The sequence below is a fragment of the Copadichromis virginalis genome, linkage group LG22 (genome assembly GCF_057382275.1).
Source record: "Copadichromis virginalis isolate Kocher_CV1m ecotype Utaka linkage group LG22, C_Virginalis_male_GT1.1, whole genome shotgun sequence".
NCBI classification, from domain to species: Eukaryota; Metazoa; Chordata; class Actinopteri; order Cichliformes; family Cichlidae; genus Copadichromis; species Copadichromis virginalis.
In genome coordinates, this window is record NC_140638.1 from 4,691,706 (window position 1) to 4,704,856 (window position 13,151).

Below are 13,151 nucleotides of genomic sequence, written 5' to 3' on the forward strand. Positions count from 1 at the left end.
ACTACACTATAGAAGAGCATGGACACTGCAGTGAAGTTACCTGATTTCTGAATTATCCTGTACACCACCTCACTTTTAGCAGTTTGACATTTGACCAAAATGGTTGACAGCAATCAAGGCAATATTTAAAGCAGGTGTCTCCAACTCCAGTCCTCCAGAGCTACTGTCCTGCAGCTTCTAGATGCATCCCTACTCGAACACAGCTGAATCAAATGTTTGGATTACCTCTTCAGCCATCAATTTAGGCAATGGCCTGGTAACAAGCCATTCATTTGATTCAGGTGTGTCGGAACAAGGATGCTTCTAAAAGCTGCAGGATGGTAGCTCTAGAGGACTGGAGTTGGACAGCCCTGATTTAAAGCTTTTGTTATCATGTAAAAAAATATTAGAAAATAAATAATACCATGAAGAGACTAAGCCAATACTGTTTCTCACCCCTTTCCAGCTTTTCCACCATGAGAGTTTACTCTACAAGGCAAAACACATTTGTTTTTAAAAATACAGCACTTAGACTGGAGAGTTGATATTATTTGGTGGGTGTTTTAAAGCAGAGGAACTCTTCAATTATATTCTTCCATTATGAACAAATGCCACGAAAAGTTCAAAACACAAGAGTCGGCGTGTGTCTCGATATCTTTAACTTTCATCAAGTGCTCCATCTAAGTGATCACACTGGTTGATTGTTCCTACCTTCAGATACAAGCCGCATAAGCCCTCCTGAAATATAAAGAGAGTGATTCTACTTTTAAGTCATGAACATCAAAACAAGCTTGTCAAGCAGAATGTTTGTTCAAAGGTAAAAAGTTAGTTTGGGTTTAAAATGCACCTTCTTACAATGTAAAACATTACAGAGCTTCATTTTTTTTATGTCAAGAATTTTGAAGTCCACCACATGTAAAAGGTGTCTCCAGCAGATTTTATTATACAAGTACATGTCTTTACTATATACAACCTATCTGGGGGAGGCCACTTTCATACCTTCCTCATTTAGTCAGTGGTTGGCGTTCCTAATGAAGATCAAGAATAATACATGCTCTTTTTTTGGTGGTGGTTGGTGGGGTGGATTCATCTACATTTGACACTTAAGGAAAGTTGGTGTAAGGTGGATTGATGGCTAGCTGGTTCATTTGATTGTTGATTATGAAGATTTTCTATCAAAAAGAATCATATAATTTTTTTACATTTAAAACCAATAAACACACTGTAAATTAAAAAAAAAAGTGTCAGCTACCAGGAACTAATAATTCCTTTGAATACTCCTATAGGGTTTCTTCCACAGCAATGTTTTGTACAGCAGGTGGCGACCCTTCAGATGCTGTCACTTCACACATGACCATCAACTACTGCTAACATGGTTGCTAGCTGGTTTGTACATGCTTTTTAGATCGTACAGCAAGACACCAGAAGATCGCTATTGGTGAATAAGGATTAGCCTTTATTCGTGTTTGGAGGGGGAAAAAGACCACATATGCCATCATCCCTGTGGACAGCACACAATACTGGTGAGGAGCCGGGGTAGTGTCGAGCTCATGGGATTTGCAGTTTATAACAGTCAGTCACAACAAGAGGAAGTTAGCTGAGAATCCACAAAGTTGAAGAAGAAATAACAAGGCTGTGTACATTATTGTTATCATCATCGTTATTGTTGTCATTATTACCCGCAATGCCGTTTTATCACACAGCAGCAGACTGTCACTGCTGCCACATGAAGAGCAGGCCTCAAACACCCGCCAGAAAAAGTTGTACCACGCAAAACAACACAGTTACATAGAAAAATAGCACTGTCAAAAAGTTTCAGAAAGGTCTGTGAAGAAATCCCCAAATCCAAGATATCAAAAGAAAAAAAGATGACTTCCTTCTTCCAACAACTGATGGAAGTGTAAGAAGCTCTGAGTTTCTTCCAGGGATCTAAATTCAAAAGTTTGTGTCTCAGGTTTAAACATGTTCCCCCCAAAAAAGAAGACAAGGGAAAGGAAAACATACAGTACATACTGTATATCAAAGCTAGACCTACAACTCCCAGTATACACCTGTGGCTTGATTAAGTCTTTGTGGATGAGGCCAGCAGCAAACAGGCTCATGGGATATGTGAAAGTCGGCCTTGGGAATGAAAATATAGTTATGTCAGGCTAAAATCACCTGAAGGAAAAAAAGCTGTTGCATAAAACAACAAAAGAAATATCAAGAACAATCATAATACTTGCAAGTGTGACTGTATAGCAGGTAACAAGAGCTAAGGTTTCAGTGCTCTCTGTAAATTTAAACAGTTCTATATAACAGTCAGCTAAGCCCCTCCCCCATTCAGTCACTGTCCAATCACAGCCTAGCACATGTAGCGAATTCAGCCTGTCAAATTTTTGAGTTCTTAGTATAGTGAAACAAACATTTGAAGAGTTTTTAATTGCCTTTGAGGGATTAAATTAAATATGGAGGAAATTAGCAGATGCTGTGGGGTTTTTTTTTTAGACACACTAAAATAGTCCAGACTGGCTGGGCTACTTGAATTTCAAGGGGTGTGTGCTCATATTTGGTCTAAACAGGAGGGAGGAACTAGGAACTAGAGTTCAACACATCCAGGGTTTGTTGCGTTATCTGGCTCAGCAAAACCTAAAGCTTCAGTCGGATATAACAGCCATCACAATAAGGTTATTGACTTCCTGCTCCAGGCTCAAAATGGGCATTTTGCAGGTCATATGATTTTTCATCTGCACAAAATGATCCCTTATGAGTCCTGCCCACTCTGATCAGATGTCATCAGATGATGAGAAAATGGTGATAAAATTCTATAAAAATATTTACGAATAAAACCAGAGTATAATCCTGCTAAAAATCATTAATCTTGGCATTTAGCTCATAAAGAAAGAAAAACATTTTAATTCAAGTTAATTACTTGGTGCTGTTGTCTATTTTTAAGGTGATGGCTGCATATTAGCGTCTCAAACTTTTCACTGGACACATTCCAGTATTACAACAGTAATCTTTTGTATAGTAGGAGGCGAACATTAAATCAGCTAATGTCACAGGCCTACACTTGGGTAAATTTGTATTGTTTTTAGTTTCAGTTAGTTTGACCTATTTTATAGTTAAAACTGTCAGACTGGGATTTTAGGTTTTCTTACCTCTGAAAAAGAAGTTTCCAGAAGTACCAGTTTCATTTCAGCTTCGTTTTAATGTTAACAAGCTGTTAGCTAGGTTGATATTAGCTACAGCTAATTAATCTCCCAGAATTTAAGTTTTTCTGCTTTAATTTTACAGGGAGGAAACATGGTGTTCAGAAATGTATTACATTTAATTAAATGGCATTCGAAACACAGTTTCAGAACTTCTTTTGCTGTGTGCATAGACATTATATAAGACGGATGTAGCTTCCATGTTGGAAAAAGTAGCTAATGCAGAATTATCCAAAATCCTGCATTCTATCTAAAGGCCACTAGATGGCAATAGCTTTGGTCCGATTAAAGTCTACAGGAAAACATCTCTCTAAAGTTTACCACTCAGTTATGGAGAATAAAATGTTTTTGTTTTTTTTTAAATTCTGTTAATTTTAATCACAATGTGTTTTTGAAATGACTACATGGGGCACACTCATTGGCTACTGGCTTGTGACTGACCGGCAGTTTTAGACTGCAATCGGCATCTTGTCATCACACCTGGTTACAAAGCACCAAGATGGCGAAAACACTCATCAGGAGGCTTCACACAACAGTATATATTGATGATATCTGAGTAGCTACGTTACTCTTTTATACCGTCTATGACTGTGGAGGAAAAATAGTGTTTTTAACCCTATTTTGGGTGGTAGTCACCAGTCTTTTGAAGCAGTTCTTTTTGGATTGGACTGGAGTTTCTACCACTTACAGTTATGGACCTCTCATATGTATTTAGATGGTGGTGTCAAAATAACTCTCTGAAACCAGAAGGTTTTATGCAAAACCCCCTCGGTTAAACTTTACTGTAGAATGCAAAGTGTGACAGGCGTAGCAACAGGGGAGCGAGGCTTAGCCAACTACAGTTAGTCTGTGGAGTTTCTATCCCATGCTGGTGACTTAGTAACAAAAACGGGCTAAAACGGAATCATAACAATAAATTCATACAGCAAATGTAAAATACAACCAAAAAAATAAAAATAATAATAACAAACCAATCCACAAATCCTGTGATCGGATCAAAGATTTTTTTAGTGTTTCTTATTTTTTAATATGCATATTTAATACCTCAGACAACACCTGAGAAAAAACTGACAAAATGATTCCAATGAGTTTTCTCTGAAATATATTCAATTATGTATATTACAACTATAATCACATAATTCAAGCATATATCATGTACACATATATATCTAGTGAGAGAATAGTTTAATAGTCAATAGTACAGTTGTATGGTACAGTAGCAGTAGGGTGCATTTCTCTTTCTCATTGGGTAAAGTTTGAAGGAGAGGTATAGACAAGTATGTGTGTGAAAATCTAAATATATGATTCATCAATACAATATGCAACAAAAAGAGAGAAAAAATAAAGAATAAGGAATAAAGACAAAGAAAGGGTATAGGCAGTTCAGTACTGTGTTTGAGAAGGTGTGTGTGTGTGTGTGTGTGTGTGTGTGTGTGTGTGTGTGTGTGTGTGTGTGTGTGTGTGTGTGTGTGTGTGTGTGTGTGTGAGGTCGAGGATCAGATTAGATCAGCACCATAAAAGTCCTTAACAACATCAACAACAACAACAATAAGGGTTAAAACCTTGGTGAGGACTGTGTGTGTGTGTGTGTGTGTGTGTGTGTGGCTGAAGGTTTCAGTCACTGTTCGATCTGGGCAGATCAACCTTAAACCAGTTAGTATTCAATTTTTGCACCTAGACATGATTGATGAGTAAAGAAACCGAAAGCAATCATGTTGCGTGATGGTTAAAAGTGTTTGTCAGTGTGTGTGCGTTTACATGTGAGCAAGACACATTCACCGAAATAAAACGCAAACCCGCCAGCGAAAATCTCTCCTTTTACTTATCCTCGCACATCTGCTCACATCCAGCTGTTCGGATGGCTAATTATTATTTCCTCCTTCAGCTTCAAAAAGAAAAATAAAAGCCCCTCGATTTATGTCAGAATCAGACACGGAATCAAATAGAAGATAAAAACTGAAGTGCTTGAACGAGCTCACAGAGAAAACAAACACAAAGATTTTCTTTAAACTATACAATTTTTTTGTTGTTTTGCCTTCTTCCTGCCTCCGCCCACCCTCCTCCTCCCCCCTTCAGCGCCGAAAACAGTCTAAAATACCTCGCCTTGTCTCACGCTGTGTGAAATACCTGATTCGACCATGATACATTCTCTGTTACACCTCTTCCTCTGACTAACCAGCTCTGTAAATTTGAAAATAGATTATTTGTTGTTTAGCAATAAACAGCTGGGAGGAAAAGCGCTTTATGTGGCCCCGTGACTGTCCAGCTAACAGCCCCTCCCGCCCCATATATAAAATATACAAAAGATTATCTCCAAAATCCTCCTCCTAAATACCTCTGCTAATAGAAAAATATACAATAATCCTATGTCAAAATCTCTTTGCGTTATTGACGAAAGCCCTGCTCTTCTTCCTCCCCCCGTCCTCCTCTTTGCTGGACTAGTCTTGCTTTCCTGCCCAGTTCAAAAATATACATGTTTTCTTTTTTTCCTATTTATAGAAAACAAAAAATTACACATCTGACCTCTTCTGGCTTGTGTCCATGCCTTGAGCTTAAAAAGTGAGATTTCACTGGCATATTGTGAATTCAACACCCTGTTTGAACTGGCCAGAGCGGCGGATGGAAACGCACTACCTGCAAAAACGCCATGCGGCACCGGGCGTAAGCACAGCACCAAGGGTAAAGCTGCCGAGGTGTCACGAGGTGGTGATACAGTACGGTGTGTGGATTCAGCAAAGCAGCATCTACAGAGTCAAACTCGGAAAATAAACTGTGGCGCCGCTGTGCTTTCCTGTCATGACATCCTGAAGCACAGCGCGCGCGCTAAAAGACGCTTGTGGCGTTTGCGCCCGGTGTCGCACGGTGCTTACTGCAGATCTACGTCAGCCTCCCCCCACCCCCGACTCGCCACTTCAACTAAAGTGCTGCTGTTGCTGGGTTGCCTTGTACCCTTGTCTCATCTCCGATGCCCCTCCCGCCTTTTCCGCCTCCGTCCGTCTCCTCACAAGTCTCCGTGCCGGCTCTCGTACTTGTTGATGATGTTCCTGCAGCGGCCCAGCTCTTTCCTCATGTCAGCCACCTCCTGGCGAAGGGCGGCGTTCTCTCGCTCCAGGAAGGCCGCGCGCACTGAGATCTGGTTCTCCTTCAGTCGCCGGGCGTCCCGCGAGCGCTTCGCCGCCTCGTTGTTTTTCACTCGCCGGCTCCAGTATTTCTCATCCTGTCGGCGGCGGCGGTGTGGTATGTTGGGGTGTGTGGGGAGGAAGGTGGAGGGAGGAGAGAAGAAGGAAAAAAAAACAAAAAAACAAAAGAAGAGGAGAGAGTGGGATGAGAAGGTTCAGTCATTTGATGAGGGTGTCAAAAATGGGAGAAAGGAACGAAAGGTGGAAACAGCTGAATAGTCACAGGTACAAAATAACAAAACTATGACTGCCATTTTTATAACGTCACCATGATGACACTCAGTTATGAGCAGCAGACTGTGGTTGGATTCAAAAGCATAAAACATCCCAAACACAGGTGTGACGTATACCACATAAAAAGTGCTATACTTCTTATCCTAAAGCTTGTAGCTGCACTAGATAAATTAAAATGTTTCAGGGGTTAGCATTTACTGCTTCTCAGCAGTAAATGTTTGCTATGGCAGCTTAGAGAAGATGAACATTCATTAAACAGATTTACAGAGTGAAGAAAGTAGTTTAGGATAGCTGTGGTTTATATACACACACATATATATTATATATATATATATGTATACATATATATGAAATACTCCTTTAAACTGCAGTTAGAATTACCAACAACAGCTTTTCTGTGCTTTTTATTGCCTGCAGGTCACGGTGTAAGATAAGCTACTCTAACTCTTAATTTCTTATATTAAAACACCTTTTCACACATAGACGCATAGACATCTAGCAATATACTGATCTGCATACACAAAAGACCAATAATATTCATCTTGCAATGACTACAAAAGGAATCAGTTTGACGGAAAACACCAGTAAGTGCTTGTGAAAACATTATCAATAACTTTTTATGAGGCATGTCATTCCTAATGCAGCTCTCTTCTGACCTGCCGAGCGCCTCAGCCGAATGAATAAATACGCCGCGGACATGACCTCTGGCCCCACAAAAGCCTGCAACGTTACTTTGGGGACTTTTTGCCAGGAAAGGAATTTGTTGGCCAATGAAAGTCTCACAAGAAGAAGACTGGAAGCAGCCCTGATGTTGTGTTAAACTTTGGGACCCATAGAGCAAAATAGGAGGTCAATCTGAGAATACAACCTCGTAGAGATATCTATCTGAAAGATTTATGCCGGGAAGCAAGCCCACATGCTTCACTGCCTTCATGGAGAGCTTTAATAAGGATCTTTAACATCTGGTTAAAGTTAGCATCATTCCACAATTAAACACAGCTATTATTGTATCCCTCTGCAACATTTTTAAAGAGATCTTGGGAATATTGCTGCTTTCTGATTTGTGTAAATATAAACACTAATTAGATCCTGGATTATTTCATAACTTTTAATCCAAGCCAGACTTTCCTGCTCATGAGAGCAGATAAATCTTAACCGTAGAGCGGAATATTAAAGCTCGTTTATGAGAAGCCGTTCTCAACTTCATCTTTAACTCTGGCCGGAGATCATTTTTCCAACCTTCCTATATATGATTTATAAAACCGGCAATGGCTGAACAGAGCAAGGTGAGCGCCTCCATCTCTCCATAAATTATAAACGCCTCGGGAGCTGCAGCTGCTCCGCACTGAACTATGAAAGCACGAGCCATTGATCAGAGACTTTCCTAGTGTGCAATGAGCTGAGTACAAAATATTTCAGGATTCCCGTCAGGAGGCATCAATACCAGTGGGCGTCACGCTCCCTTCGTTTTTTTTTTCCACTCCGCACAGGAGCTGTCAGAGCCGTGGCCTTTTGTTATGATGAAGTTTAGAGTTTAAAATGAAACAACGTGGCTGTGGCTTCTATTTAAGACAGATACTAAAGGAAAATGTGACCTTCTGCTGAGCTATATGTGAATCTTTATGCAGGTTTTATCTTTAGGTACCTTTACAACACCTGAGATTTACTAGTGGGCCTTATTTTTAATTTTTATTTTATTTTAAGTATTTAATTTGATTTTACTCATTTCATCTTATAAAATAATTTATCCCAAACTCTATTTTTGAATACAATTAAAATTGCGTTCTTGTGCTGCAAAAACAATTTTGAAATTGCAAGTAGATTTTTAAAAAGTAGACTCTACAACTAAATTTAAAACGGGAAACTGGTCCATTATGGATATATATATATATTTTACTAGCCATTAAATTAGAAACACAGCAAGCAGCGGAGCATTTTCTTTCCCCAAATAGCTTTAAAAATCCTTTCCTGTAGTGAATTTGGACGTAAAGGAAACAAAAGGATTGTGGGAGATGTAGTACCTTCTGCTCGTCAGGAACCAGCATCTTGCGGGCCTTCTTGATCATCGGCTGAGGTTTCAGCTCGTCCTCCGTGAAGCGGTGCCGCCGTGGGTCAAATGCCTCCTGGCCTGGCACGCTGGACAACGCTAGGTCCGCCGGGTCAGGGTCAAAGTTCACCATGATGTCGCTGTTGCCGTTGGTGCCGGCTGGAGGTCCAGGGGGGGCCGGAGGGCAGGTAGAAGGGGGTGACGGGTCCTGAGGCACTGCCTGACCACCTGGAAGCGAAAGAAAATGTTGGTTATCTCAGATCAAATGATTAGCTTGTCAGCTAAGATACCCATCTATAATCAATCTTCCAGTTATCAGCTGAAGCCCATCACAGTTTCTACAGGATGAGAAGTGGAGTACCTGGACAGATTAGTGAGTTAGTGAGCTTCTAGTTGCAGGAACATGTTATATATAATATACATGAATCCACACGGTTCCTTACAAAATAAATCAAGTTTCAGTAATGTCAGCTATATTCTGGCATCCCTTAAAAATTGTCTTAATCATCATACTGGAAATAAAAAGCTCATGAGAATTAAAGTACAACATTTGCCATCAGAACTCTTTCTCACATGTAAATTTGCTCGTGCCACCCGGAAAACTGACATGAAAATCACTTTTTTTGTGTGTAACATATAAAACAGAGGGTCGCACACTGAGATTAAGATGAGTCACAGCACCAGGATCATTAAACAGCTACTGACAGCGGACTGTGACATTAGCCTGCAGGCTGTTCTCGCCACGTTAAAGTGTGGACAGGACACAGATACACAAACATGACATGAGCACTGATGATGTTTTCATGGTAGCGTTTATCACAATGTAAACTTCCAGATGAAGCAGACTATTTGAGTTCTTCAGAGATGCTTTTTCTCTGAACTTCCTTTTTTGTGTCTCAGATATTTATATTAGATCTTATTACATAACTAAAAATCATACTGCCTCTTAATTTGTTATCGGTTATTAGAATCCCTGCCAGTGCAACATTTTTATGGTGCCATTCGTTAATTGTTCATGTGTTACTTTTGCCAGTTTAATTAAATTTTTTTGTTGGCAATATGTGACACTTGTGTGAATAAACTAAAAAAGAGGCAAGAAGGGAGCAGAGAGAAAGAATACGAGCGCTTGTTAATTGTCTTTCCAGTGAACAATAATCTGCACTACAGTCCAAAATCAGCAGCTTAATTACTCGTTTAGCTGTCCAATCATCAGCATCTAGTTTTATCTGCAGATTAGAGCCCATCTGCCCTGACCGAGGACGGTCGCACGCCACAGAGATGCGAACTGAAGATGACGACATGAAACAATCCCCACCAATCAGGACACTGGAAAAACACTCTGTTAAATTGTATTATATTTAAAGGAGTAACAATGTAATTACATTTAGATTCATTTACACACTTACATTTGTTCTCGATGGTCACAGTGAATTTATTAGTTTTAGCTGATGTACAAACATGACTACACTCTGAATACAGCCTGACATGTCTGCCCTATGAAACACCAGGAGACAGACTTTTCAACTTTAAACTGTTTTTAACCAGCATTTTTTATTGCTTTATATTTATTTACTGACATTTTGGATGATGGTACCTTTTATTTTATTTTATGTTTTTATTATCCTTATACATTTATTTTATTTATTGATGTGTTTTTAGTTTATTATTTCCAGTACGCTCTGATTGTTCTCAATTTATTTCACTCTACTTCTTTTCTACTTGTAGAGCTGATATTTCACTGTCATTTATTTGATGTTATGTCCTTTGAATTTATTTTAAAGAGCTTATTATTGTATATTTTTGGTTATGTTTTAATATCGTTTGTTTTGTCTTATATTCAGCTTTTATCCATCTGAACTGCAATGACTTCTGCAAACTTTGACTTATAGTGTAGATCAAACTTTCTGAACTCAGAATATTTTAATAATTTATTGTTTTTATGGGATGAAAAATAAACAGCCCCGGGGATGGACATGGATAAGATTTTATTGACACCGACGCTGCTATCAGCTCTGCCTGTGGGTGATTTCTGACCACTCTGCATGCAAAAAGGTAACAGCCTCTCCAAGTCTATGTATGATCTTCATTTTAATAACTAAACAAGAAACAGATGCATCTAAAAATACTCATTTTTACAATATGTCAGTGACGTGTTACTTCATCATGATCCATCACAGTTCACAGGTTATTGTAATGTGCCTGTACGAGGGGGGGATCTTTTCTTGCCTTCTGGGCTGTTTTGCACAAACTAATGAAAGTTCAAATCCAGTGACAATGACAAATGACTTTTGAGAAGCAGCTTTACACTAACAGTGACATCAAAGTCAAATGTATCTCACTTCACTAAAATTGGACCAATATCCTGAGAGGAGTAGCGACTCTTTCATTGGACAGACAGATGCATCGGTCCTTCAGCTAGATAAAACTGAATCAGCGTCACTGAATTCTAAATATCTAAATCTGAAGGTGAGACAGAAGCTTTAGAGAGCTCTGCCTACAAGCAAATAAAATCAAGATAAAATTTTATTTAAATTCAATAATTGAGGTTTTGATGTCCAGTGTTGTGCTAAACATGACAGGACCTCTGGTAGGACTGAATATACAAAGATATGCACTTATAACTCTTCTAGGCGATGAAAATATCTAATTCAAGTATGTTCAAGATCATAAAAAAAAGGTTTTGGGAAAAAGCAGCAAAGCACGGGGAGACGTTTTTGTCTCAGTGTTTAAATCCCACTCAGGTCAAACCCCTCCAGCTTTAGTGTTTGCTGTTGGACTCTAGAGGCCGCTGGCTGCAGAGTCACATGTGCTGCACACTCTGCCTCTCATCCTTTATCCAGAGAGCAGCAGAGAGCCAGGAATGATTCCCACTGAGATAAGTAGGATTATCCCATACACAGTGGACAATATATTCAAATGCTTTTCCCCATTAAACCTGAACATATCACCGTTTCTTCTACACCTTTAACAACGCGCTTAATTCTTCACATTCGACTTCAAATTTCGACGACAAGAAGCATCTTGTCTCTCCGTAGTGATGCCAAGTCACCACCAAGTGTCACCATCGAGCCAGGAACGTGTCATACTCGATTTACGACATGCAGAAGAGAGGAGCTTTTTTCTTTAACCCTTTGCAGTGTCTGATATTTAAAAGAACATCCTAGTGCTGGCTAAAGATTTAGAATGATTATGCATGAGCCACACATTTAGACAAATGTGGTTAGAAAGGAAAGAAAAAAACTATTTGAAGAGAGCAGATGATTCAGAGATGGTGCTGCAGTGGACTTTTTTCCCCCTGTGTTGACTCCAGCTGGCTTTACTCAAACGCCACTTTTACATGAGCTACCAAAGCACTAAAAGGGGGTTCAAATAATTAAGAATGAACACAATTATTTAAATGTTGGGAAGTGGAAGTGTGGCAGAGTGGGGGAGGGGGCAAAATCTGTGGAAGCGATTCCTGGATGCGGATATTAAACTGTGTGGCAGTGAAGCTTTTTCCCTGCAGCTATATTTCTGAATGTAACACTATAATAGAAGAGCGGCTCTATTTTCAGCCGGCTGCTTCATTTCTTTCCCGTTTCTGATTGAAAAAACATATTCCCCCCCGCAAATGTTTCTTCCTTGGAATAGAGGCATAAAAATGCTAGTTGAGCAATCATCCGCCACTACTCAGACCTCCACTGTGGCGACATTTGTAAGACGCTTTTTTGGAGCTCCAGGCTCGGCGCCACAGATTATAAATAACTTCAAAGCTGGTGACCAAAATCAACCAAAACAGCCGTGGAAAGATTTCAGACACTTGAGCAAATGAAGCAGAGAAGAGATAGGAGGCAGGAAGAGTGAGGAGAGATTGTGAAGATTTAGCATTAATAGAATGACATAATTTTGTCATATGACAGAAAACCTCTAAAAGCCCTCAGCTGTCGCAGCCTTTGTGCTTCTGAAGCATTTCTTTCCCTTTTTTTGAAACGTGGGAAAGACATGTCGGTCAGAGCGGCAGGACTGACACTGATTTTCTACTCAAACTGCTGCTGTGAGCAGTCCCTCATGTTTTCATGTCAGCCACAATACCACAACCAAATCCTCCACGGGCTCTGGGAAGTCAGGCTTTATGACAGGCAGGAGGCGGGACATGTGAGGTAAGCGAAGGGTCAAATCGCCACACCGTGTTCTCCCAATAAAATCCAGCTGAAAACACTTGACTACACGCTGAGCGTGGCGAGTGGGAGGCTGTGGGTATGTAAACTTTCTGAATGGTGGCTTTTTTCAGGTTTCAACTTGCGCTGAACTCGGAGATAAAAAAAAAAAAGTCTTACGACTGTTTACATCCAATCATGACTCCACGCTGATGTCGATCTGACATTCGCCTCCACTTTTACACAACTTGTTGCCAAAACATCCCACAGTTGTTGTTTGTTTGGTTCTTTTTTTTTTTGTTTTATCTGAAATGAGAGGCTGGATTTACATAAGCGTCCGGTGTGACACGCATGCATCACTATGCTCTGCCCTCTGCAGCTGTTA

At 39.9% G+C, this 13,151-nt stretch overlaps 1 protein-coding gene across 1 annotated transcript in view; it reads right to left on the bottom strand.

Annotated features, from left to right (window-relative positions):
• Positions 1-1,414: 1,414 nt before the first annotated feature.
• dbpa (D site albumin promoter binding protein a) overlaps positions 1,415-13,151 on the bottom strand; it is a 42,359-nt gene continuing 30,622 nt past the window's right edge. Inside the window, exons 4-5 of the mRNA XM_085445494.1 lie at positions 8,605-8,858; positions 1,415-6,387 (exon numbers count right to left, since the gene is read on the bottom strand). Of these exons, the coding sequence (XP_085301620.1) occupies positions 6,172-6,387; positions 8,605-8,858 (470 nt within the window). The 3' untranslated portion in view covers positions 1,415-6,171. The remainder of the gene's footprint in view (positions 6,388-8,604; positions 8,859-13,151) is intronic.